Here is a 27531-nt window from a genome sequence, read left to right as displayed (position 1 = left end):
GGACCTGTGCGCTGCTGGTGCAAATGCACACGGTGCGGCTGCTACAGAAAACACTACGGAGGCGCCTCAGAAAATGAGAATCACAACTACCCTGTGATCCAGCAACTCCACTTCGGGTATTTACCCACAGGAAATGAGCACGTTCCACTTGCGAAGATCCGGGGCAGACCCCCGCGTTCACTGCAGCACTATTTACAATAGCCAAGATACGGAAGTGACCTAACAGGTCCACAGACAGATGAACAGACAAAGAAGATCGGTGTATATACACAATGGAAAATTGTTCAGCCATAAAAAGATGGAAATCCTGCCATTTGCAACAACATAAAGGGACCTTGAGGGCATTATGCTGAGTGAAGTAAGTCAGACAGAAGATGACAAACACTGTACGATCTCACTTACATGTGGAATCTAAAATCAGGAACAAACAGAACTCACTGATACAGAGAACAGACTGGTGGTTGCCAGAGGTGAGAGGTGGATGAAATAGGTGAAGGCAATCAAAAGGCACGCGCCTCCAGCGGATAAATAAGGCATAGGATGCAATACTCAGCACGGTGCCTACAGTTAATAATACTGTGTTGTATATTTGAAACCTACTAAGAGAGTAGATCTTAAAAGCTCTCATCACAAGAAAACAAAATGTAACTATGTGTGGTGATGGATGTTAACCTGACTTATTGTGGTGATCATTTATATATATATATATATATATATATATCAAATCATTATCCCATATACCTTATATTAATAAACTGTTATATATCAATAGACTTCAATATATTTAAAAAAAGAGAATATGTGAAAGTTCTCAGCATAGCACAGACATACATTAAGAATTCAACGTATAGCGGCTCTTGTGATTATGATTATAATTACTAATGGACATGAGATTGAGCAAGCTCCGGAAGATGGTGAAGGACAGGGATGCCTGATGTGCTACAGTCCATAGGGTCACAAAGAGTCGGACACGACTGAGCGACTGAACAACAACAAAAAAACAACAATGGCTTTAGCTTATGGAGTGGGACTAGACAAAGAAATCTGCGCTGCAGAGAATTTAAATGTTTGCTCAAGACCATGCAGCTAGTGATCTTTGGGAAGGAGACTTTCAGGGGAGGAGGACACTTATTTATGCTTACAATTTATTTAACTTGTGTTAAAGCCTGTACCCTAAGAGATGCAAATGGGTAGAAATGCTACGTAGAAAATGGGTCATGTATAAGTGTTAATATGCTTGTATTTTAAGGCAAGCACAAAGATGTTTAATACTATAAAAAGAAGATACATGCATGTACTTATATAAATAGACAAATCTATTAAATGCTAATAAACAAAAGAGTGGTGGCCCCTGCTCTCTCTAGCCTGCAGTTATCTTCCTGGTGCTGAGCATCCATCAGGATGCTTCTCTTGTCCTCATGGATTATCTTGATCCTGTCCATGCAGCCATCTACCTGTCCGTCATGGAGCTAAGCCGACAATACCTGGCTTTACCACTTTTTTGCTTTTACCTGGGTGACCTTGAACAATTTAGTTCTGTTCTCTCAGTCTCAGTTTTCTCATCTGTAAAATGGAAGTGATAAGACTAGTACCCACTTTATGGGGTTGTCATAGGACTAAGCAAGATATTACACATGAACAGCTTGTAACAGTGCCTGGAACACAATTCGCTTCATATGAGATGCAGTTGTTGTTGTTATTAATACCAGAGTTAGCGACTCCTAAGGGCCATGGACAGCATGGAAGTCATCTCTCCCTGTTCTTCCCCACCCCACCCACACACATTAGGTCTCTTCTCTGTGAGTAGCTGGCTCAAGAAGACTGGGCCAGTGCCCCCGTGAGATGCAGTGGCCTTTGGGTAGACCCAGTCCTCGGTGCCTGGGACAGCCTGCTGTAGACAGCAGGTGTCAGACAGTTAAGCCAGCTTTCCCCAGCTGGTTCCCTGACAAGTGTCTTTGCAAGCTATTCTGACAAAGTTGATGCAAATGACAGACCAACTAAATGGGTCAAATAAACTCAGATCTTGACTCAGAGTCACCTTCTCAGTAAAACGGAGAGATCTCTGTACTCTCTGCTGCATCTTTGACTCTCACACCATCCCTATGTTAGCAGCACCTACTAACCTATGTGTCTGCCTGGCTTTAGAGAAAGGCCAGAGGGTTTGCAAGGCCAAGAGCTGAACCCCAAGGGCTGGGTGCTCCTGGGTGTGACTCCAAGGGCTTCTTCTGAGCCCACCCTTTGCACTGCTGAAGGAACTGCCCAGGGCAGAGACTTGCTCAACTCCATCGCCTCCAGCAGTCACTGGTGGTAGACTGGAGTTGGGGGCAGGGGAGCTAGGAGAAGTGGAAAATGTAAGGGGGAGAAAAGAAGAGAAGATGAGGAACAGAGCTGAGCTGCAAGCTGAGAGAAAGCTCGTGTGTTTGCAGATGTCGCTATGTAATCATGTGGGGTAGAAACAGGGATAATAGCTACCATTTATTAGGAAGTCTGTCATTTGGGTTCATCACACCTAAAATAGAATAGCTTACCAAGTCTCCCACACACCCCTCCCCAAACTTGCTTCATCCCCTCATCTTCCCCATCTTAGGAAACAGAACCACCATCTGCCCACTCCCTCAGGCCACAGAAGCTAACTCATCAGCATTTCTGTCAAATTGTCCTCTGAATCTGACCAGCCTCACCACCTCCAATGCCACCCCCTCCTCGCCGGTCCAGACATCACTGTCCTTCTACCTGGCCACCTTGCCTTCCTTCTTGCTTGGTAGAGTCATTTCTCCCCACGGCAGCTGGAGGGATCTTTTAAAATCATAAATCACGTCATGAGACTCTCTTGTTCAAATTCCTCTGAAGGCTTCTCTCTGGTGGGGTGAAGCCTGCCGGGGGGAGTCCTGAGGCAGCAAGCCCCTGTGCTCTCTCTGTCCGTCCCTCTCCTTGGTCCTGGTGCCCACAGCACCTGCCACCTCGCAGTGAGGAGACAGGGCGGCCACACAGCAGGTGCAGGCTGACTGACAGTGATCTGAGGCCCCAGAACACTGCAAGGGGGCGCCTGACCTGCCTCCCCACAGACACATCTGCCTCCCCATGGACACGTCTGCCTCCACCAGCAGCAGCCCTGACAGGTGTCAGTGCTGAGAAATCAATCTATCTTGTTGGACAAGAGGTGTTTTCCCCCAGGAGAAGTGGAAGAAGAAAGCCTGAGAGCAAGATCTAGAACAAGAGTTGCACATGTGTGTATGCACACATGCACATAACCAGGAGTCAAAAAGCAACAGACGGAGAGAATGAGAAGGGGGCTATTAACAGTGACAGAAGGAGAAGGAGGACTAGAGGTGGTAGGAAAGAGAGGACAAGAAGGAAAGAGAAGAGCAAACCACCGCAAACAAACAAAAGGTGGCAGCCTTCATATCTCCTAAAGCAGGCTCTGCAGGATGTTTTTCTCAGCTCAGGGTGGCTTTAATCACTAAGAATTCTAGCAGAGCTGAACATTATGCCCCGATTTACTTTCCTGCCCTAGGACCCAGGCCCGACACATCACCTCCCTCTCAGGCCACAGTGACTGATTCTTGCCTGCCTGCATGACTCAAGGCAGTGCGGTGAGATTCCAACCAAGGAACTCTACTGGAATCATTCGGAAAAGGAAGCTCTTTGGGTAAAAGGACAATGAAAGCCTGGAACTGTCAGAGACCACGGCAAAAGGAAGATCCCCCTGGAGGATGAAGCCGACACAGGGAAGCAGAAGAGCAAGGTGGAGACACATCCCTGACAAGGCCAACTAAGCTCCTGGATCCAGCCGTGCCTGAAGTCATGCCTACCCTGGGATTTTCAAGTATATGATCTGAATCCCTTTTATGCTTATGTCAGTTTGAGTTGAAGGCTCTGTGACTGGCAACTGAAATAGCCCTACTAGAATATGAAAACCCACCTATGTAAGAGTCTTGCCTCTTACATCAACTCCCAGGAAACTTACCAGAGTACATCCCAGCTCTCCTGACCAAAATGATGGCTAACAGGGCATGGGACTGCCCCCAAGAGAAACACAAAGGCCAGTAAGAAAACTACTAAATAATGATTTTTAAACAGTGAAACTACCCCAGGGAGAAAGGAAGACTGTGTTCAGTCAACACAGGGCAGCACTGGGAGTCTCAGGCCCGAGGTACCCTTGCTTGCCCGGGCCCCTTCCTCCACTAGGAAAATATCAAAATTATATCTTATGACTGCACTGATATAAAGATGAAAATAATCCAGGCTCATATTGTTTTTAAAATTTAGTTTGAAATGAATTAGAACATTCTCATGGGCCCTGAAAGCAGCACTGTGCGTCCTGGGCAGTGGGCCTGGTCTGCCTAATGGAAATGCTGGCCTCAGGCCCAAATCATCCAGACTGCTCGGCTACACAGTTCACGCTCCCCAGAGGTAAGTCTGATGCCATTTCCTTATCTAGAAGCGGTGGAACATCTGAGGAGTCGCTCAGAGCCCAGGTCGGCCTTTATCCCTCTACCTACACACACTCGCCTGGGTCACCACTGTCTGGCCTCGTCTTCGGGGAACCCACTGCACTGGTCACTCCTGCAGTCTGGAATTATCACCCTGCATGGTGGGGAGCTGCTCTCCAGCTTCCAGGTGACAAGACCAGGAGCACCTTGATGACCATGTCTGGTTCATTGTGTGCCCCACGTCCCAGCACATGCTGGGTGCAGAACAAGAGCCCAGCACGGGGAGGGGCAGAGGACAGAGCCTGCTTTCTACTCAGGACACCCTGGTCACTTAGAATTTGCACTCAGGCCAGGCAGGACACAGAAGGGGAGAAGGCAAGCCATGCTGGATGTGGTGAACTGGAGGTCTTTCTGGGTCTCTCTCTCTGCTGTAGAGGATGATGTGCTGACTGGCAAAGCTGGCAAGGTGGGGGTGGGGTTTGCACAGATCAGTGCAGCAGGTGGACAGGCATGAGTGGGCAGGTGGGCACGCAGCATGAGAAGGCCCCCAGGTGAGCTCCTCGCCCTGACTCCCCCTCACTCACCTTCGTCACTGGTGTGAGGCTCCGTGCCGTTGTCATGGTCAACTTCATCAATGGTCCCTGGCTCGCTGTGCGGGCTGTCACTGCAAGGAAACACGGGGAGCGGCCTCTTGGGGGACTTTGTGCCCTCACACTGCCCTCGGCTTCCGCAGGCACTGGCCCAACCCACCTCTGAGCCTTGACCCAGATTACATCAAGCCCACTTCATCCCATCTTTTCCATCTGCCCACCCACAGACCTTTCTAACAGAAAACCACTCTGGCCCCCTCACCCATCAGGAAGCTTCCCTGAATAACCTCCTCCATTTGCCCCAGCTCTAGAGTTTGCTGGGCTGTCTTCTTGGTAATGGTTACTGATGCCTAAGTGTTCTGTAAGATCTAGAAGGCAGTAAAGCCCTGGTGTTTATCCTTGAAAAGACCCCAGGGCAGAAAAGAAAGGAAAAGAACTTTGGAAATGTACTGAGAGTCATCCAAGTGGCCTGGCTTTCTGTTTTAGAGAAGAGACGACATGCTCAGCGACGTGGCTGAAGCTCCCAAGGAGCAGACTCCTCATGGCTGCCTCTCAGAGTGGCCTGCAAAACCCACAGCAGCCCAGGCAGCCAGCAGGCTGGCAACCATCATGGGCATAGGGATAGAGTGACTCCAGGCCTGGAAAATTCAGTATTAATGCACTGGGATAATTTCATCAGCTGCTGCCCCTTCACTGGATTATAAGCTTCTTGAGGCCAGGGATCATTCACAGAGTCCGCCGATCAGTTTTTTTTTAATCAAGTCATTCATTGAGTTCTGATATAGTAATATATGCCAGGCATGGTGCCAGGTAGGAGGCATGCATTGATGCGTAGTGCAGATACAGACCCTGCTCTCATGGGCTGAGAAATAAAAGTGCTGCAAGTTGAAATAAGCACAATGAGCTGAGACAAGAGCTGTAAAGGGACCTACACAGGGTGCCAAGGAAGGCTTCTTGGAGGATGTGATATTTACAATACCATTTAAAGGAATATGGGCTTTATTGTGAAAAATTCTCTTGGATAAGGTCCAGACTGCACAATGGTTTAAGACCTTTCATAACCTGGCTCCTGCTGGCCCGCGGGGCCTCCTCCCTCACGGTCCCCTTGTCACCTGCAACAGTGCAGTCAAACAGAAATGCTTTTTATTTTACTGCATGCTCCAGGCCTAGCACATTCTTTGCCCACTCTCGCCTGGCTGAGCCCAGTTCATCCTACAGGTCTCTATCAAGTCACTGTTACCTTCAGTCAGCCATTCTAACCTCCCTACGTTGGCTCCGGGACCCCTACTCCTAGAACTGCCTGTCCCCTCCCTCCCTCTGCCATGTCAGGGGTTAATTCTGGCTGGGTTACCTCCCTGTTGCCCAACCTAGGGCCTGGTGCAGGACAGATTCTCAGTAACCATACGAGGAATGAACGAACGTTGTCCCCTTTGATGAGACCCTTAGCCAAATCCTCCTTTTGGGCTTTGAAAATTTGTCCAAAATTACCATGTAATTAATAGTTAATGGGGCACAAATGGGATTAAGAAAAGCACAGTTATTGTATGTAGTGCTTTGGTAAGTATGCTATGATCTGTAGGTATCTTCCCAGATCACTAATTATATATATATACTGCAGCAAGAAAAGAAAGCTGGTAATGGCTGCCAAAACTGTAAAACTGAAAAGCTTTTCTTTGTCCTAAAAGTATGCTCGCTGGCTGTTGGATCTCTGTTACAGAACAGGGACAGACCTGCTCCCGGGGCCTCAAATGAGATTAGAGAGCAGCGGGCCCGGGTTTCTATGCAGGGAGGTGTTGCAGAGAAATGATGGGGCTGGAACGTTTCCTTTCTTTGAAGCAATTGCCCAAATGTGCCCACAGAACTAAGCGAGGCAAGAGTCAAGGAATGCTCTGATCATCAAAACACAAACTCCCCTGTAGCACCTGGCTGAAAGCAGTGTGGGTAATACCTAAATAGACAGCTGAGTGTTGTCCTGGATTGGGAAGAAAGAAAGACTAGGAGCCCTTTGGCCTCTGTTGGTTGGTGTTCTGAATTTTCTGCCTCCATCTCATCTATAAAAAATGTCCTATTTTCACCACAATATTAAGGTTTTAGCCTCAGGAAGGTAGTCAAGTCTGAGTTTGATAAGATTCTAAAATGCTCCTCCCAAGGGACTTTACTGGTGGTCCAGTAGTTAAGACTTGCCTTCCCGTGCAGAGGGTGAGGGTTTGATCCCTGGTTGGGGGAGCTAAGATTCCCACATGCCTTACAGCCAAAAAATCAAAAAATAAAAATTAAAAAACCCAGAAGCAATATTCTAAAAAATTCAATAAAGATTTAAAAATACTAAAACCATCCTTAAAAAATACTGAAAAAAATAAAAGAAACTATTTTTCCCAAGACCCAGCGTAGCACCAAGGCACACAGAGGTGCCCAACTAGCACCCATTGACCTGGTATGGAGCTCTCCAAGAATGTGAACTCTCTTTGCCAGAAGAAGAGAACTCTAGGTGGGAGAGGACAAGTGTGGGAAGTGGCATTCTCAGTTCAGGAGGCTGAGATGGGGACTGTCCACTGCCCTGCTGTCTGAGGTGGGCCTGCAGCTCGCCTAGCCAATGACAGTACTGCATGTCCTAACTGATGTGATTAGTTCACCAGACCCAAGCTTCAGGAAGAGACATAACACTTGAGTTTGTGTTGAGGCATTTGGGAAGGAAAAGCTTTTTTCCCACTGGGGATGCTGAGAGAACGGGCTCTAAAAACTGGAGTTATCAGGTGCCTTCTTGAAACTATCAAGGGAGAGGCTACCTGAAAATGAAGCCAGTGTAGAAGAGAACAGAGCTGGGACTGAGAATTAAGGACTGAGTCCTGACGATAACAGTCAAACCCCATATCCAGCTACACCCATAGCCATGATCCCAGACTTCTTAGTTAAAAATAAATTCCCATTTAGCGTAAGCCAGTTTGAGTTATATTTCTGTCCCTTATAAACCAAGAGAGTCTTGACTGATGTACCTATCCCTCATATAAGGCTCAGATGAGAAAATATATATAGGAGTATGGACTAAAAAGCAGTAAGAAAATCAAAGGGTTTCTCACTGTTCTGGCGTAACAGCAATAATAACAAGAACAATGATGATAATAATATTAAGAAGAATGGAATCTTACCAATATTCTTCCCCTCCAGCCATGCATTTCTCATACACAGGTCCCTCTAGCTCCCGGGGGCTGGGGAAGATGGCTTCATGATGGATGATGATGGTTTTGATGACTTCGTTGACGTGTGCCTGGCAGGACACAGGGTCTTGCCCATCAGGGATGTGCATGAGGGTGGGTCCAAAGCAGATGGCCAGGTTGTAGGGATCCATCATGTTCTCGTCGCTATACTGTGAGAGGCTATGAGAGAGGAGTACCCATGAGCCAGGGAAAGGTGAATCTTCCCCTGTACTTTCTTGCTTTGGGGGGCTCTACTCAAGTTCAGGAGGGTTCTATGTTCTGCAAAAGCCCCCCTCCTCAAGGAGGCCAGGGCTGAGTCAAAGAGGGGCCCTTGTTGGCCAGGCAACTCACTGGTTGAGGAAAGCAAAGAGGTATCTCATGACCACGATGACCACGCGGGGAAGGGTGATGAGGATCTGTTGGATCTGGTGCACCCTCTCAGCTGGGTTCTCCAGTTCTGTAACAAAAGGGGCTTTTCAGGACACCTTTCATCCTCACAGACCCATGCAAACAACATTTGCAAGCCTACCTGCTAGATCTTTGTGGCTCAGATGGTAAAGAATCTGCCTGCAGTGCGGGAGACCTGGGTTCAGTCCCTGCATTGGGAAGATCCCCTGGAGGAAGGCATGGCAACCCACTCCAGTATTCTTACCTGGAGAATCCCATGGACAGAGGAGTCTGGCGGGCTACAGTCTATGGTGTTGCAAAGAGTCAGACACCACTGAGCGACTGACACTTTCACTTTCACCTGTGAGATCAGTCCATGTGGCTCAGGGGGAGGCAATTTTACTTGGTTCAAGAAATGGAAATATGACCCTGGCATCATGATCCCCTGGGCATGGGGCCGGGGCCCAGGGAGGGGTCCATGGCCTAGTCAGAACCATCAGGGTTGATCCTTGGGACTTGGCTGGAGAAAACATAGAGAGAAGTTCCCTCTTGAAACCAGGCAGAATTGCAGCTAGTTGCTCAGTGGGAAGAAGATGATTCCCAGGAGTGATGGCATTACAGACATGGAAAGGACAGACTCCTGCAGATGTCATATGAGGTCTGGGTCCAGCTGGGCCTAAACTTTTTAGGTATATGAGCCAATATATTCCCTTTTACAGGTTACATCAGTGTAAGTTGAGTTTCTGTCACCTACAAGCTATGAGTCTCCACAAACACAAGCAGGGACCAGGTTTTATTAAACTCTTTAAAAAGATCAGCTGCAGCACAGGCCCGGCATAGAGTAGGTGCTCAGGAAATGAACACTGAATAAATAACCACCTCCTGAGCTGTATGTTGTTCAAAGAGCCTGGTAATGCTTGGAATCTCGTCTCTGACACCTGTTTTCAGGTCAGCCCTAGAGATATAGACATTTTATCAGTCAAGCCAGAGTTAGGGGCAGCAGATTTGACTTAGTAAGGAGAAAAAAGTGCAGACACTGTTTTGCATACAAGTTTCTGAACCTGAGGCCCTGCCCCTTCTGATCTGCAGGGAGACTGACTTGTATGGGTCCCTCCTTGGTACAATCAAGGCTTTAGGAGGGAACTGAGAAAGGACTTCCTCTCTCCTGTGATTCAAGATACACGATGTTGTGACCTTGTACCAGAGGCTGAAGACCACGTCTGCTGAGGGCCCTGCTCTGGAACTGGACTAGTGGAGCTTCTGGAAACAGCGGCTGAGCGAGGGGCACTGGGCTCAGACAGGGATGTGCCTTTGTGGCCTGGGATTTCTGAGAGGTGGTCTGGAGCCTGAAGTGGATCTGGAAAGATGAGCAGGAAGTATGAGGGCAGAAGGGCGGATGGAGGAAGCATCTTTCACTCAAGGCAAATAAGAGGGTTCAAGCCTCTCTTGGTGATTATCACCTCCTGGCACACCTTCTTGGCTGCAAATATCCCTGAGAACATTGTGAGAAGCATCCATATGTGAACCTGAGTGTGGGGCAACTTTTCTGCAGCTCAAATTAAAGACTTTATTTCAAAAAGGGGGTTTATTCCAAAATACTAGCATTCTAGTATTCTAAAATTAGAAGTTTATTTGAAAATATATATATGTATTTCCAAAAGGTTGCCTTGGATTTCAGCATCTTACAGTCAAGGTGCCTTTACTTCAGCTCTGAGATTGGGCTCTTGCCTTTATCCACAGAAAATACCAGTCAGGAAGGACTCTGATGGCTAGCAACATCAGAGGAAGCCCCCAGTCAATGTATTTTTTATCATTTCCCTTGTTTGTCAAGTTGTTGACCTCACTCCCAAACCTTCCGTGGCTCCCTTAATGCCCAAAGGGAAAAGCTCTGGAATCCTTGCAAGGCATTCAGTGTCTTCTCTTCCTTGCTGCATTTTACCCTCCCAGTCTTTTAATACCATGTACTGGATGGGACACCCTCCTGCTGGTCCCATTGATTTGTGTGTCCCCAACCTTCCCAGGATCCCCGAGTCCAGTCCTCCTGGAAGACTCATTATTCCCCCTCAGGTATGATCTGAGAATCCAAGGCTCCCTTGGCCTCTTCTCTTCTGAGCTCCTCCTGAACCCAGAGGTGCACCGTGCCCATGAGCCCTTCTGTTATAAACCATCTTGTTATTTCCACAGGAGGACAAGAGCCATATGGCATCTTTCACAGCACCCCTCCTGCAGTGATAAGCCTGGAGTGCCACTTAAATAAAGATTTGTCAAGGAACTGATCATTCCACTGGGGAAATACTTACTAATAGTAGATATCAAATCTTGAAACCTTTCCTTAGGAAAGAGTGGGTTTTCCAGTCCTCGGAAATACAGTTTTAGAACGCCAGCAACTGAATTGATATCTCGTTCATTTTGGTCATCCACAAGGGGGTCTTCACCTGAGAGGAAACAGGAGATGATGATTCAGTGTGGTTAGGAGGCAGGGTGTGTGCAGATGGCAGGTGAGGGGACCTGCCCCAGCCTGAACTGGAGGACAGGCAGATGCGACAGCCTCCCCAGCACAGTGTACTTAGAGGCCTTCCTATAACTGATTTTGAAACTGTTCAAATCTATTAAAATGTTGTAGAATGAAAATAATGAACATTCATCATCATACACTTAAACTCATCTTGCCATATATGCTTTCTCTCCCTTTTCTCTCACTTATAATTATTATTGCTCAATTATTTGAGAGTATTCTGTAGACATTATAACACATCACTGCTAAATACTTAAACTCATTTCTCCTAAGCATAAGGATCTTCCCCTGCATAACCACACAACACACAACATTATGGCACCTAAGAAAATTAACAAGAGTTCCAAACACCATCTCACGTTCAGACTCTGCTCAAACATTCCCCCATTGTCCCATGTCTGTCATAGAATTTTTCAAAAGCTAAGATCTAATCAATGTTCACACCATTCATTCAGTTGTTATGTTTCTTTAGTCTTTTTAATGTAAAATAGACTCCAACATTTTTTTTGTTAGTTTGCCTTTCATAATAGTGGCTCTTTCAAAGAGTCCAGGCCAACTGCCTCATACAATGTCTCACACTCTGGGTTTGTCTGACTGCTTCCTCATGATCAGAGTCAGGTTAAACATTTTGGGCAAGAATGTGATGTGGATGATGTCTGATCATTGAGTTAAGGTGGTGGATTCCAGATCTCTGCATTGTAAAGGTATAATTTCTCCTTTGTAATAATCAATATAAATAAAATATAAGATATTTTTATAAACAATAGTGATCTATGTGCCTACCACCATACTCAACATATTTTACCCAGTGTTTTGAGCATCCAATGATCATTTTTCCATCATCATTCCAAATCAGTTATTACCCTGGGGTTTCAACAAACTGGTGATTTTCTGATTCTATCATTCCATCTACAATTACTAGCTGACATTCTTCCACAAAGAAAACCTTTCTCCGTATTCCCGCCACCTGCCTCTTTTTTTAAAAAAAAAAAAACATTTTATGGGCTTGTTTTTATAATTTTTAATTCAATGTGTTTAACCCACTACCCACTATTCATTGGGATGCTGAGATTTTCCCCAAATTTGGCCAGAGGGAGTTCTTTCTTATGTCCTTTTGATGTGATCTCTACTGATTACTTTCTTGCTTTCTGGCATAAAATATGTCTCTGAATCCTTGTATTTTCCTTGACCCAGACCTGTAATAAAAATACTTCTTCAAGGAGCTCTGTTTGTTTTTTGCAGGGAATGGTATTTAGAAACCAAGATCTAGGCTTTAACATGTGTTCATTGCTACAGGAGTGTTATAAAGAACTTCTAAGCTCTTTCAATAGATACAGAGTGTATATATATATTATTTTTCATGAGTTCACACTGATGTTGATCTTTCTAATTCATATTTAAGATACAAGGTTTTCTTTACCTTTTTATTTTGTATTTACATTTCATTTTTCTTACAGTGAAAACTTGTTCTGAATATTAGTAATATTTAATATTTTAATATATCTGCTTTATTCTACAATATACATAAAATAGTTTCAAATTTTTATTATAATAACAATAGTACCACTAACAATAAACCTACTACACAAAATTTAAGATTTATTTGCAGGGCTTTTGTTTTTATTTTTTAGGTTCTCAAAATGTATCTCACTAAACATGTATGATCGAAAGACAGAAAGTAGAGGACTTCCTTGGTGGTCCAGTGGTTAAGAATCCCTGCCAATGCAGGAGACATAGGTTCAGTCCCTGGTCAGGGAAGATTCCACATGCCAAGGGGCAACCAGGCCTGTGAGCCACAGCTACTGAGCCTGCACTCTACCACCTGCGAGTTGCAACCACTGAAGCCTGTGTGCCCTGGAGCCCATGCTCTACGACATGAGAAGCCCATGCACTGCAACTAGAGAGTAGCCCCCACTCAGAGCAACTAGAGAAAGTCCTTGTGCAGTAACAGAGACCCAGCATAGCCAAAAATATGATAATGAATACATTTATTAAAACAAAGAACACAGAAAGTAGATTAGCAGTGGGGGCTGGGTATAAATGGTATATGGAGTAACTACAAATGGGTACAAGGTTCTTTTTAGGGATGATAATTTTCTGAAATTAGATTTGGGAGATAATGCTGTTCTCTAGCCGATAAGTACCATCCGACTCTTTGCAACACCATGGACTGCAGCATGCCAGGCTTCTCTGTCTTTCACTATCTCTTGGAGTTTATTCAGATTCATGCCCATTGAGTTGATGATGTTATCTAACCATCTCATCCTCTGCCACCCTCTTCTCCTTTTGCCTTCAATCTTTCCCAACATCAGGGTCTTTTCCAGTGAGTCAGCTCTTCGCATCAGGTGGCCAAATAATTGGAGCTTCAACTTTAGCATGAGTCCTTTCAGTGAATATTCGGGCTTGATTTCCTTTAGGATCCACTGGTTGACTGGTTTGATCTCTGGATTGACTAGTGATGATGTACAATTCTATTAATATATTAGAAACTACCGAAATGTACACTTTAAAAATAGGTGAGCCTTAAAGTATGAAATTCAATAGAGCTGTTAAAAACTGTATGACCAGAGCACATGTTGAAAAGTTACTCTCTGTATGGTTCTTAATCTGATATACAGCTTATTTGTTTCTGCTTCTATTCAATTTGGGGGATTTTATTCTTTTATAAATCTTAAAAAAAACTTCGCAATTTTGAAAAAAACATTTATGTGGTCCAAGAGTCAAAACCAGATTAAAAAGTTGCTTGCAGAGAAGCCCTATTCGTATCTTTCTCCCACCTACACCTTACATTTAACCATTTTCATTGGTCTCTGATTTGTCCTGCTATCTTTCTTTCTGCAAAAATAAGCAAATACAATACATATATATACACAACATTTTTACGTTCCCTCATTTCTAACACAATGGGAGTAATACCCTCTATTACTACATATACTTGTTTCTTCTCTTATCAGTAAATCTTAGAAATCCCTCCATGTCAGTTCAGAGGAATCTTCCTCATTTTTTAAAAAAATGTTTTTATACTAAGATTTTATTGTATGCTGCCACCAGTGTATATAAAATAATTTCTTGTGAAACAGAAATTCATGAATATTCAGACAGGTAGACGTTAAGGACTAACAAAAGTAGAAGCTTGTATAGTATGGCACATGTTACAGTGAGAGACGTTTGTACAGGCTTCAAATTTAGCTTTCCTTTGAATATTCACCGGCTTATGAAAAGTGGTTTTAGAAAACCTTGTAAAGATTCCTTTTGCTGCAAAAAGGAACAGACTTTCTGGGGTCTGGAGGGATTTGTACTTGAAGATACTCCAGTCAGCAGAGTGCCTGAGCATTCAGCAGACAGCATTGTTTCAAATCTGTAGCTGCCTGGGAAACCTTCATCCAGTCGAGTCCAGCCTCCAGCCGGAGCTGTTGAACCACTTTCTTCATGGTGGTGATGCTGGAGAAACCAGGCATGGAATACTCGGTGCAGATCGGCGGTCCATCGGCCCTGGGCTTACTGGGCCAGGCGCTGGGCCTTCCCCATTTTGTTTAATGGCTGCAAAGTACTCTGTTTCATGGATAGACCATAACTTAGTCAACTAGTCTCCCACGGATTGACATTACAATCTTTTGCTGTTACTAATAAACTGCCGCAACAAATAGTCTTCTAACTGTGCTTCCTATTCCTACTACATGTCTCTGTGGTAGGTTCCTGGAAGTGGGATTGCTGGGTCAAAGAGTAAACTAATGTGTGGTTTCATCAGAAAAAGCCAAATTCTCCTCCCGTGGGGCTGCACCATTTTTCGCCTCCTACCAGCAACACAGGAGAAGGCTGCTTCTCCACAGTCCTGCTCGTGGGATGTCTTTTCAATTTTTGCCAACTGCAGAGGGGAAAACAGCTCAGGAGAGCAGCACTTCTTAGTTTCATGGGGGCTGCGAGAGCTGGCAGCAATCTGACACCTCCTTCAACCTCCTCCTCCTTCCAGAACAGCCCAGAGCAATCTAAGACTGGTAAGCAATGAAGAGCAGAACGGGAAATTCATACTTGGATCTCTCTCTACTCTGCCTCCGTGGGAAGAGAATGTGTGTGAGTGGCAGGCCTCTGCTAGCCCCAACATGCTTTAGTGCAAATTAGAGAAAGCACCCCGCCCCCACCCCTTTCTGAACCAGGACGTGCAGCTTCCAGGGCCTGAGCCAGAGTTCAGCTCCCTCCTGCCCTCATGGATGCGTGCCCTTGTGCAGTGCCCAGCCTGAACGACCATCCACGTGTGGCAGCCCAGGAACTGCAGTCTACCTCTCAGATGTTCCCACAGGAGGAGATGAGAATGCTTACCCCACAAGACTTTCTCGTGGGGAAAGAAGAGAGAAAACATTAAAAAATATATTGCTTTTACTGATATAGCACTTTTCAAGTGAGAAGCACACTGGCACATGTGATGTCTCTTAATCCTCACAATAGCACCACACAGCACCAAAGGAGGCATGGTTCCAGCACCACCCTTCTCCCGGGAGAAAGTTGAGGCCGCAAAGTGCAACAACCTGCCCACAGAGTCAAAAACAGACACCAGCAGCTCCCAGGTCTCATGATGCCTGGGAGATAGTCCTTCTTCTACCTGTGGTTTTCAATTCTGTCTGCTGCCTGTCTGAACACGTGCCTATGTATCTATGTATGTATGTATCTATGTATCTATTTATCTATCTACCCACACATCTGTCATCTTCCTTCCTTTCCTCCTTCTCTCCCTCCTTCCTTTATAGTAGAAACCCATTTTTTTTTTCTTTCTCAAGAAAAAAGTTCCCACGGATGAGCAAAGGCGCCTTGATTGAATTTAAAGAAAGGTCCAAGCCCCACCTCCTCTCTAACCCAGCAGTAACCCTGAGGCCCCTCTGAAGGACCAGAAGAGTCTGAAAACTCTGTGCTATATTAAGCTGTTTCCTTGTTGTACCATGCATTACTATTGTGGTCTCATGATCCAAAAGCACATGGATTTTATTCCCTCCATATAAGCTCCCTTTGTCAAGTATGGTGAACATATTGACTACAGACTGATAGACACATACACCATTCATTCTTGCTCTTCCTTCCAGAAGGCACTTCATGAGCCACCAGGGAAGCCCCTCATTCATAAAAGTGAAAATGAAAGTCACACAGTCGTGTCCTACACTTTGTGACCCCATGGACTATACAGTCCTTGGAATCCTCCAGGCCAGAATACTGGACTGGGTAGCTTTTCCCTTCTCTAGGGGATCTTCCCAACCCAGGGATCGAACCCAGGTCTCCTGCATTGCAGGCGGACTCTTTACCAGCTTGAGCCACAAGGGAAGCCATCACTCATAAAAGGAGCCATCAAACATTTTTTCCTCCTAATCCAGGCCTTCGGCTCTCTTCAAGGATAGCGAACTTGGCTCCAGAAGAGCTCAAAATGAGCAGGGTGATGTGTGTGAATGACAGCTTCCTCCAGGAGAGAATTAGAGCTAAAATTCCAGGCACATATGAGAGAAACTTGCTGTTCCAACTTTGCTAGCTAGTTTCCAGGGAGGGAGGTAGAATTGTTACCGAACAGCCCTGCCTGAACCCTGCTCTTAGCCAGGTCAGCCAGGCATTGCTGAAAGGCTGCAGGCAGGGCTGTACCCAGGGGGAAATGAACACACAACGTGTTCTCAGGGCTCTAGGGGATAGTGCTGCTGCATAGGGACGCGGCAGGAAGCCCACAGATGGCCTCAAGGGTGGGTCCCTCCTAGCCCCATCTTGAGACTCCGCAATGTGACAACCCCTCCCTGTGTTTCCTGCTCACACCCCTCTTCCTTGGGCAGGAAACAGATCTGAGAAAGACCAGGTCCCGAGTCTAGAGTGTGTCAGACCCTATATGCAGTGATTTCAGCTCCAAGTCCAAACTCTATCTTGATTGGCACAGGGTGAAAGGGCCATCAACTCCTGTTCCAGCCACCCTTCCACATAAGGAGAAATCACTGTGAGCTCTCTCATCTTTACATAGAAAGAGGACAGGAGATTGGTTTGGGGGGAAACAGAGAGACAGAAGACTAGCCTGCAAGACAACAGTGAACCAAAGCTCTCTTCTCGGAACAACCACTGACTCCTACCTTTCCATGATGTTTTCCCCTTGTTTTCCCAGAAGATTACAGGAAAAATCTTAAACCTTGGTGAGTTTAAGATGCACTGATGGAAAAATATAATAATAAAAATCATGTATGTGTATGTGTTCAGTTGCTCAGACATGTCTGACTCTTTATGACCCCATGGACTGTAGCCTGCCAGGCTCCTGTGTCCATGGAATTTCCAAGGCAAGAATACTGAAATGGTTTGCCATTTCCTTCCCCAGGGGGATCTTTCCAACCCAGGGATTTAACCTATGTCTCCTACATTCTACATTGGCAGGTGGATTCTTTACCACTGAGCCACCTGGGAAGCCTCAATAAAAACCATAATCCCAACTAAAACTGCGGTTGACTCATGTCAAAAGAAAAAGAAAGTGGGTTTAGGAATAATAAGCCAAGAGTGGATTTCCAACATGTAATTATTCAGAAACTTAAGGAAAAGAGATCTGTGCTCCTTTCAACAGGAATGTAGGTATATAGGCAAGAACTTCACCCAGAGAGAGAAAGAAAGGGGCCAAGGAGGAAAAGACTTCTATCTGTTTGAACAAATGACAAAGGACAGGTACCCTGCATGGATTAGAGGGTTTAAAATTTTTAAAATAAAAGGAAGAAAGGAAAAACACACAATGCTCTGGCTTAGAGAGAAAGTTCCATCACACGTTAGAGCACATGGGCCCTGAGGGGTGGGCTTGGGGCACCTGGCTATGGGGGAGCTGCAGGGAACACAGCATCAAGGCATGGAGAGGGAAGCCAGTTTCAGGAGAAGGGGGAGAAGAGAAGCTGTTCTTGAGGATCAGCCAGGTCAGAAACCCAAACCCAGGGTGGTGAATGTCAAGAAACAGAAGGTAATTTATGTGAAATCTAGGCACCAGGTGCCCAGAGAATCCAGAAAGGAGTTCTCTAAAAGAGACATCCCAGGGACTTATTTTAGAATAAGCCATGCCTCCAGGTAGGCTCAGGTGGAGCAGAAGGACGAGGCTGGCAAGAGAATGAGATTCATTCTGGAGTGAGGGTGACAGGGAGAGGAGCTTCACTGCACACATAAGGCAAAGAAAAATCAGAAAAAAAGCAGTTTCTGCAGCTGAAGTTCAGGTCAGGTGAACTCTGCGGTCCAAGGCTTGTTAGGACCAGAGAATTCTAATGTGCACATCACTCCTCCAAAGCACCCAAGCAAGTGACGGGAGGTACTGACCTTAGAAATCACATTCAGGAAGGAAAGAAATCAGGGCTGCTGGGATTGGGCGTGGCTGCCTGATACAACAGAGTACTTACTAATGAGACACTGGCAAGTGAGAAAATGCGAGGGGGCTGGGGGCAGTCAGCAGGCTGAGGCACGAGGCAGTGAGTTTACTCATGAGATACAGGGAGTTCTGTACAGTGGGATGCTCCCAGGAACCAGCAAAGGGTCCAGAGGGTCCAGCTCTGCTCACTTACAATGAACACAGGGCAGCAGGGTTGCTAAGGAGTCAAAGCAAATAAAGAAACCAAACCCTGGCTGGGCTGGCCGGCCATGCCGAGAGGAGCTCAGGAAAACGAGGAACTTCCAGTCCTATCCGGGAGGATACCTCTTGCTCTGTGGGCTCTGCACATGCTGTTTCCTTGGTCTGGAATGCCCTTTCCCCTCTTCCCCTGACTCTTAATCTTCAAGCCTCAGCTCAGGCATATCCTCCTCCAGAAGCCTTCTGAGGCTTTGCTATTCCTCCCCCTTCACCCAAGCTGAGCTCGTGGCTCCCACCCACCACTTACCCCATCCTTGCACTGATCGTGCTGTTTACCTTCCCAGCTAGCAGTGACTTGTCTCTTGTTCCTATTGTATTTCCAGACCCCAGTCCATCACTGAGTGCACTGCAGGGCTCAGTGGAGGCTTGTTGAGTGGATGAATAAATGCTTCAGCAGGAGCATGGAGCAGGGCAGTTCTGGAGCTCTCTGGTTCTAAGTGCCCCAGATCCCGGAGTGGAATCTAAAACCTAAGCTTCCTGGGACCCTAGGAGGTCACTGAGAGTCACATCCAGCCCAACCCTGCTCTCCACATCCGGTTCCAAGACAGAGTGCCCAGGGATGCTAGGCTCTGTGCTGGGGGCGATGGGGGTGACGGGCTGGTGTTTCCTCCACCCTGGAGCTAGGTCTCAGGATGGAAGCAGGACAGGGCAAGGGTGAATCAGGCCTGGCAATAAGGCAGGAGAATTCTAGGGCTGGAGCCTCAGGGAGAGGCCTGCTCAGAGCACAACCATCAGGGACAAAGCATATACCTTCCAAAGCTATTTGTAGGATGGTATGGAAGAATGGGTAAGAAAGTGCTTTGTAATTTGGGAAGTGGTGTACTGTGAGGAAATGGGTTTGGGATTGGGTTCCTCAGACCAAACTTGGTATCTAATCACTCAGAAAGGCAGAAGATCAGAGTTGAGGAGTAAACTATGGAGATGTGATGTTTCCAAATGCTGTGGGACTAGAGCAGAGGTTTGCTCAGGACGCCCCAACACTGGCTTTTCTTTCTCCCCAGGATGGACTTTGTTCAATAACCAGGGAACATGATATTAGAAGTGGCTTCCCAGGTGGCACTAGAGATAAAGTACCCTCCTGCCCATGCAGGAGATACAAGAGGCATGGATTCGACCCCTGTATTGGGAAGATCCCCTGAAGGAGAGCATAGCAACCCACTCCAGTATTCCTGGAGAATCCCATGGACAGAGGAGCCTGGCGGGCTACAGTCCATAGGGTTGCAAAGAGACAGACACCACTGAAGCAACTTAGCATTCATGCACGATGTTCGAAACTATTTCTTTGAACAGAAATGCCCAGACTCTAAGTTTCACTATAGCAGCAAGATATGCACTAGTATCAAAACGGCAGAGCTTTTCCTGACCCTATTAAGTCCTTACTTTGCACAGACACTGCCACCGGCCATCTGTCCGCATCAAAGATCCTGAGGCCAAGGAAGCCTAAACCAAGTAAGCCACATTCTGGTGGACATTTGATTTGATAAGCTTTTATATCAAAGTGGAAACTAGGTAACCTCCCCAAGGGGAAGGGGGAGTGTATGATCTCTTCCTCCCAATGCATAGCTTTGCCAAGAAAACTGCAAAAAACGTAAGAATTAAGATGTTCTAAGCCACTCCATATTATATATATTCTTCCAACTTTTTTAAAACACAGAAGCCTTTACAGATTCACATAACAATTCCAAAGCCCTCTTTCCCCAGCAACCACTGCAGAGTTCACCAGAGAAAGTCACCCATGTGTAATTGCAATTGAAAGTCACCCTGGTCATTGTTCAACAGTGGGGAAAAAGAAAAATTAAAAGGTTTTAGCATTGCCCAATTTCTGTGGTGTAAACTCCCGCCTTGGCTGATTTCAAGCTACCAAGGTAAAGTCCCTGAAGGTGAAGCTGGAAAGAGATGCTGATAAAAGCTGCCCCAGCAACACTGGCTCCAATAAATGCGTTCATACCCACCCTGGCTTCCTCTGGACACAAGCTGGAGATGATCACTCCGTACTTACCTCTCTCAAAGGAATTTTTGATGTCATTGACTTCAACCTGAGATCCTGGCACTCTGAAGATGCCTTGCTGCTGGAGTCCTAAAAGAAATAAACAAAGAGAAGAAGAGGAAAGGCCTTAAGCTCATCAGACCACTGGGAACATGGATGACTCTCTCCACTGCTTGTCTCTTTCTCCCATCATCCTTTGTAAGAGTCATTCACAATGGCCGTCTCCCAAGAGAAGCCCAAAAGAAGCCTTTACAATGAACTTTTTAGCTGGTCCAAATTCTCAGCCACATTCTGCTTTATATGTCTATGGCCTCTTGTTCGGGCTTGAAGGAAACAAGAAATTTCTATCAACACTGGACCAGTGAATAACTTCCACTTTAATTCCCAGGTTAGCACAATCAAATAACTGGGTAGTGAAACGTTGCCTACCAAGCTCATCAGTTGCACTGTTCCAGGTAGCTCGACTTAACAAATGCCACTGGGGTTTAACAGCCACAGAGATTTTGAACAAGAATGATTAATACCACTCCCTCAACCATCACAGACTTTGTCTTTCTTCAAGAAAATCTAGAGTCTAGACTGCATGCTAACTTGGGATCGAGGAGTTTGGGGAAGGTTAACTTATTAAAAAGACGATCTCATTTTTTATGTGTTTCTACAAGGCGATAAAGAAGAGCAGACCTTGCTATCTGACACCGCAGTAACGACAAAACAGTGACCTACAAGATCGAAGATTAGAGGACCTCACTCATCTGAAAAGGAAATTAAGACTGGGATCCTTTCCCTGAGACTCAGTTTTCCACAGCAAACAACTCTCCACATTATAATTTATGGAAGTGTTTACCCTTAAAGGCAGGCTTTAAAGTTTGGTCTGTATACATAGTATGTGCTCAATAAACGTCGTTCATTTCTTTTGTTAACCAGTGCTGAATTTCTACCACCTGGGTCTCTTACCCCATCCTCCTGGCTCAGTCTTGTCCAGGCATGCGGGCCTTCCGCCCCGTATTAGGCCATGACACTCGCCATTCTCTCCACCTGGACTGCAAAGGTTGGCTTCTACTCAGATACCACCTCCTCGGAGATGGCTCTCCTTACAACCTTAGCCAAGTCAGCCCTGTCCTCCTCTAGCCATTCTCTGTCCCCTTACTTAGTTCTTAGGCATTATTACTAGCTGAAATTAGACTATGTATCTCTCTGCTCGTTTATTTCCCTGCCCTTCTAATTGGCCCTGTAAGCTACTGAGGGCTGGCAGCCTACTTGTCTTGTTCATGGCTGTGCTGCCATAGTCAGAAACGGTGCCTGCTCTGCACTCTGGAAATATATTTTTGGAGGAATGAATAAATAAATAGATGGAGGCACACATTAAGTGCTGGGAACACCATGTAGCAAATCCCAGACACTCTTACTTCCTTCATGGAGCTTGCCACAGTCTAGCAGTATCAGCCGATTGGATGGCCAACCTCAGTCAGTGCCCTAAGTGCAGAGCTCTGGGCTTGGGTGGGAGTGAGGAAAGAACTAATACTGTTCTCCTGTGGACCCTCCCTGCTCCTCAGTGTTCCCAGTTCCCAGCTCATCTCACCACCTTCAGTCCCCCCAACACAGAAGCCTCAAGAGATAGCAGTCAGAATAGCACCTGTTCTACAGAGCTTTTTCCCTCTCATAAGGAGAGCAGTAGCATGAAATCTACCAAGATGAAAATCTGAGTCTCATCTCTTATGAGAACAGCCTGGCACCTGTTCTTGAAAGAGCTGAAAACACTGCCCTGAGATTAAGCTTACCATATAAGTTGATGTATCGGATACAGCTCTCGACGACCAGTGGTATAGCTTGTCCTGAATCCTTAAGAAAAAAAGTCGTGAGTTGTATTGGACTTGGCAACCACCACAGGAGAGAAGACACTGCAAACACAGATTACGAACTCAAGCCAGAATATTAGTACCATCGGATTAGTAAGAAAACAAGCAAGGAACCACTAATTCTAAAGTCTCCACAAACAGTTAAAATAGGAAGTTTTCTGTTATTGCAGAAAAGGCATAGTTATGACAATTTTAAAGAAATGCTCTGTCTGCTTACTCAGCTGGGAAGGAATCAGGGCTCAGGAGGCCTCACAGGCGCATGGCAGAAGGGGAGAGAGCCCTCTGCGTGGAGGGAACTAGAGTCTGCTCTCCAAGACTTCACTGCCTCCCACTCCCCTCAGTCCCAACTCATCTCCATTCTCCCAGCATTCAGGGAAGGAGCAAGGACTCTGCCTAGGACTGTAGGACCTGCTGCTGGCATGAAGAAGGGCACACTATGGGAGAAGCAAGGCCGGCCCCAGGGGTCCTTCTGAGCTCTGAGAAGGGAAGACCAGCTCTACTCATGATGTAACAACCTAAACATCCAGACAGATAACTTGGTTTAACAGTGCACATGTTACAAGGAAAACTTCTAGAAAAAAATTATTGTCAGCCACTGACCACTGAGTGGCCACCTTAGTCAGAAAGGTTGACTAAGATGCAGCTCTAAACACATGTATCTAGGGTGTCAATGTCAACTTAAATGACATTTCCCTAAGCTGACCCAAGGCCACAGAGAGCTGGGCAAGGGATCATTTTCCTTTGGATTCCATCATTGGTTGACCCTTATGCTATTTCAGGCAACTTACAGAGCATACAATCATAAGAAAAAAAGAAAAAAGAAAAAAAAAAAAAACAATAACAACAACTCTTTCTTAAAATGGGCCAAATTAAATACTAGCCTCCTCAGAAGGTGAGGAAGAGAAGGCATATGTACTAGTATGCTCACGTAAAAGGGACAGGGGAAAAAACATGAAATTGGATGGTTTTGTGGCTCCTCCGCACCCCACCTGGGAATTCTTAACTAGAATACCTTAACTCTTAACTAGAGTCACAGAGAGGATAATAAAGTGGACTCATTGGCAACAGGCAAGGCGGGCCCTGTGCTACAAGTCAGGACTAAAGACAGTTTCCATCCAGTTGAATGGGGCTAACGGACCTTTCCAGTAAATACCTGGTTCCTGGTTCGAGCATTTCTTCTTCCTCTGATAACAAAAAATAAACAGGCAGCACAGCAGGAGAAAAAGAAAAGATTATGCAGGAGTAAGATCAGTTAGAGTAAGCAGATCCTTCAGAGTCCGGGAACGCCGAAATGCAATGGCAGCCAGTGAAGGGCCAGGGAGATGGCAGGCAGCCTACGAGGCTCAGGAGCTAGGGACCTGCCCCGCCAGCCTTCCAAGGTGGCTGCCTTGGACACCAGAGGGCAAAGAGGCCTCTTTCAGTCCTTGTCAAAGTGCAGGAACAGTGAGCACTAAACCCTTTCCTAACCTCAAGTCTACCTTCTTCTCAAAACAGGGGCTGTTTATTCACCAGCCATGAGAGCCCACCTAAGACCCCTTAAGGTGAGCCCAGCTGCCCACAGAAAGGAGGGACACACACTCTCAGGTGTCTGCTGGGACTGTCCCCGCAGTCAGCTCAGGGAACCTCGATCTTAGCTCTTAGTTAACCAAGACTGTATTTTGCAGGGGCCATCTGGATAGGACCCAAGGGCAAGCTGCCCGGTTCCAACTTCACATGGCAGACTGTGCTTTTCCACCAAACAGCTGAGGCAACAGGTCCCAGGTACTCACTCGACTTTGATCTCCTTCTGCCCGAGGACCCTCACCCTGGCACTGAAAGACCCTCAGGGAACCCAAAACTGACAAAACCTGGAGTGAGGGAGGGCCATATGGTCAGAACACCTTGGTGACCTTGCAGGCAGAACCACAGCCTTTGCTTTCACTGAAATCGCCCATTTGTAGGGGAGAACTACCTTCCTCTTTCTTCCTGTACAGGCAGCAGGTCAGGCTCTGGGGTGCGTACTGTGTTTCATTCAGCTCCTGGGGGAGGTCAACCCCCTGACTGAGAGTCAGGAGGATGTGAGCCTCCTCCCCGCTGCCACCCGTCCAGCCCTGGCATCTCAGCTGCTAGGGTTTTCCTACATTGGCCAAGCCCACCTGAACCTAGGACAGCAGTGACAGATGGTCAGATGGGGATGTGGGCGCCCTCCGGAAAGCCCCGGCAGCACTCGCAGCTGACACTCCCCTGGTGCCTACTCTGCACCAGGCAGAGCTCTAGAACCTGCCATGAGCTACTTATCTGATCCTTGTCACACACTCATGTGTGTGCGTGTTCAATTGCTTCAGTTGTGTTCGACTCTGTGTGACCCTCTATGGACTGTAGCCCACCAGGCTCCTCTGTCCGTGGAATTCTCCAGGAATAATAACTGGAGTGGATAGCCATTCCATTTTCCAGGGGATCTTCCTGATCCAGGGATCAAACCCGGGTCTCCTGCACTGCAGGCAGATTCTTTACTATCTGAGCCACCAGGGAAGTCCCCTTGTCCCTCTAAACCCTCATAACCAAGGCATTTCCATGATGTTATTTTACTGACAAGCCTTTCAGAAGTTTGGCATTTCAGAGATGGGGATTCATGCTGAATCTTCTTTCAGATAGCATGGGAATCCTAAGAGGAAATTAAATTCCATTCATAAAGGTTGAAGGACTGAGTGCATCACACTGCCTTTTCATTTTCTGAGAGTTAACCATCCTTGAGATTGGGGCCCCGCTACTGCAATCTGTCCCCAAACTGAGCTCAGAGAGGGCGCACAGAGGAGCTGGTTGAACTGCACTGATAATACGTGGTACAAGCACATGTGACTACAAAGAAATGCAATCGCTTAACAAACAAACTTTGTTTCAGTCAAACTATCCCCTGAGGAAGCTGTGCTCTTATTCCAGGGACGGGCCACTGCCCAGCTGTCTAGGGTGCCCCTCTCTGGGGGCTCTTTTCAGAGCCAGTCTCCTGGTGCCCAGTGCAGCCTATACCTCTTGCCATGCTGTGGCTCCAGTGGCTGCCAAGCTGGACTCTGAATGACACTTCTCATTCCAAAAGACCGTCCATTCAAAGACAAGGTTTTGGCACCGCTGACAAAGACGCTTGTTGCAGGCTTGCGGGAGACTGACCAGGTGCAGCAAAGCCTATAGATGCAGAAGAAGGACCGACTTCCTCTAAGGGGCAAACACACCCGTGGGTGTTGTGATTGTCAGGGGAATAAAGTCAGATGACTTGATTGTCACACATTTTATGTAGGAGTTCTCCATTCAGAAATTGTCTCACTAAACAGAACACCTTTGCTTTCAAATGCAATCAGGTGAGAGAGCCTTCCAAGCGTCCTGACAGACCGCCTGTTTCCAAAACGCTAAGCATATTCCAAAACATGTCCGTGTCTCTGAGGTTCCACTCATTCTCTTCCTTCTCTCAGCAGCTCCTCCGTCCATCCTCCCCTCTGCCGACACTTCCTTCAATGCTGCTCCTGCCCCCGGTGCCCACGGCTCTTCCTGGTCTAGAGTGCTCACAGAACTTATTTCTGTACTGATCAGTCACCAAGCACTCATCTTGAATCATCTTCCACATTCAGCTTCTGCGTCAAAAACCTCCTGTGTGACACGATAAGGTCCTTGAGGGCAGAGAGTAGCAAATGGGCCTCAGTCTCCCCTTAGCTCTGGAGTGCGATTTTTTGAGAAGGAAGTCTTGTAGGAGCAAGGACGGAGGATGAAGAAAGGGCTCTTGACACAGGCCTCTTCTCCCATGACCTTCTGGATGGCAAACTGCTCTCTCGGGGTCACCTCCCAACGTGCCCCTTTCCTGCTGCTCCCAGGTCCTTTTGGGGCCCTCCAGGCCTCCCTCCTCTGAGGCATCTGAGAGCAGCCGCTGCTGTTTCCCACCCCTCGGGCACCCCCAACTGGGGCCCTCCTGTCCCCTTTTCCCTTTCCCAGAACTCAGTTCACAGGCAGAGACAGCCCTGGGACCCAGGCTGATCCTGCCCACACCTCTTCCCACACCTGAGGCCGACCCTCCCTGCCCAGTAAGTCCTGTGAACGTCCTGTCTGGGGATGGAGGAGAGAGAGCTGGAGGAGAGGCAGCCTCCAACACTCCAAACGTGTCTCAGGCAGAGCCTGGGAGCCTTCAGGGCCTTTTCTCCTGACTGACATGAGTCTTATTTTCTGCAGTGAGTGTCTTTGTTAGATGGTGGCGGGCTTCCAGTCACTGGTAGGGACCTTCCTCCCGCTCCCCTAAGTAATGTTCAGAGTGCATCTGCCCTTCCCTGAGGATATTTCCCACCTGTTACCCTTTCCAACTTCATCACTGTCTTAACTTGCCTTGAGCTGTTCTATCTGAGATGGCTCGATCCTGTACCCTTTGCAGCCGAGAAGCAAGAACAGAGAAACTCACTGAAGTGAAAACCTTCCTTTCCAGTTTAAGGTGTAAAGGGTTAACCTGGAATTCTAAAGGGACTACTTCATCTCTTTTCCCTTCTCCCAAACTGCCTCACAAGAAGCAAAACAAGGTGGAAGGGTTGTCTCTCACACAAATTGTATGTGTTTCCTTTGTTGGTCTATTCTCAACTTTTAGGGAAAAAAAAATCACTTGTATAAAAATACAGTTATACAAAGCAGGGTTTTTCCTTTGTGTTGCTTCCAACCAGTCTGCTCCTAGGAGACGTGTGTGTGACAGGAGGTGAGGGGGTTTCTCTAACTGTCCCTCAGCCTGGTCAGGACTGCAGTTCCTCAAGCAGGGGAGCAGGGCTGACAGCCCTCCCCACCCCCCACTCAGCCAGGGCTGAGAAGCAAGGGGAGGCACTCTTAGAAGCCACTGGTCAGAGACAAAAGTGCCTCTGAAGCTACAGGCAGGCCACCAGGAGGACCAGCCAGCTACATGGCCTGGCCAAGGGCCCAGATGGAAAGTTCCCGTTGGTCAGATGTCAGTCTGTCAGTAGGTCGGGGCAGG

The 27531-nt window shown here is 46.8% G+C and overlaps 1 protein-coding gene and 1 pseudogene across 4 annotated transcripts in view; both read right to left on the bottom strand.

Moving 5' to 3' along the window:
- Positions 1-27531, bottom strand: part of SRGAP3 (SLIT-ROBO Rho GTPase activating protein 3) — a 247457-nt gene that overhangs the window by 13940 nt on the left and 205986 nt on the right. For 2 of the 4 annotated variants that reach the window (XM_006070759.4, XM_044933456.2), the window contains exons 13-18: positions 22485-22545; positions 20719-20796; positions 10905-11039; positions 8569-8674; positions 8170-8397; positions 5018-5097 (exon numbers count right to left, since the gene is read on the bottom strand). In XM_006070759.4, the coding sequence (XP_006070821.3) occupies positions 5018-5097; positions 8170-8397; positions 8569-8674; positions 10905-11039; positions 20719-20796; positions 22485-22545 (688 nt within the window). Of the gene's footprint in view, positions 1-5017; positions 5098-8169; positions 8398-8568; positions 8675-10904; positions 11040-20718; positions 20797-22484; positions 22546-23715; positions 23747-27531 lie in introns of those variants that run through there. The other 2 variants (XM_044933455.2, XR_006547179.2) reach the window with 2 other exon arrangements.
- On the bottom strand, positions 13547-15308 carry LOC112581263 (annotated as a pseudogene).

Source organism: Bubalus bubalis, chromosome 21 (assembly GCF_019923935.1).
Source record: "Bubalus bubalis isolate 160015118507 breed Murrah chromosome 21, NDDB_SH_1, whole genome shotgun sequence".
Taxonomy (NCBI): Eukaryota; Metazoa; Chordata; class Mammalia; order Artiodactyla; family Bovidae; genus Bubalus; species Bubalus bubalis.
The sequence above is the reverse complement of the archived record's forward strand: the minus strand, read 5'-3'. Positions and strand labels throughout refer to the sequence as shown.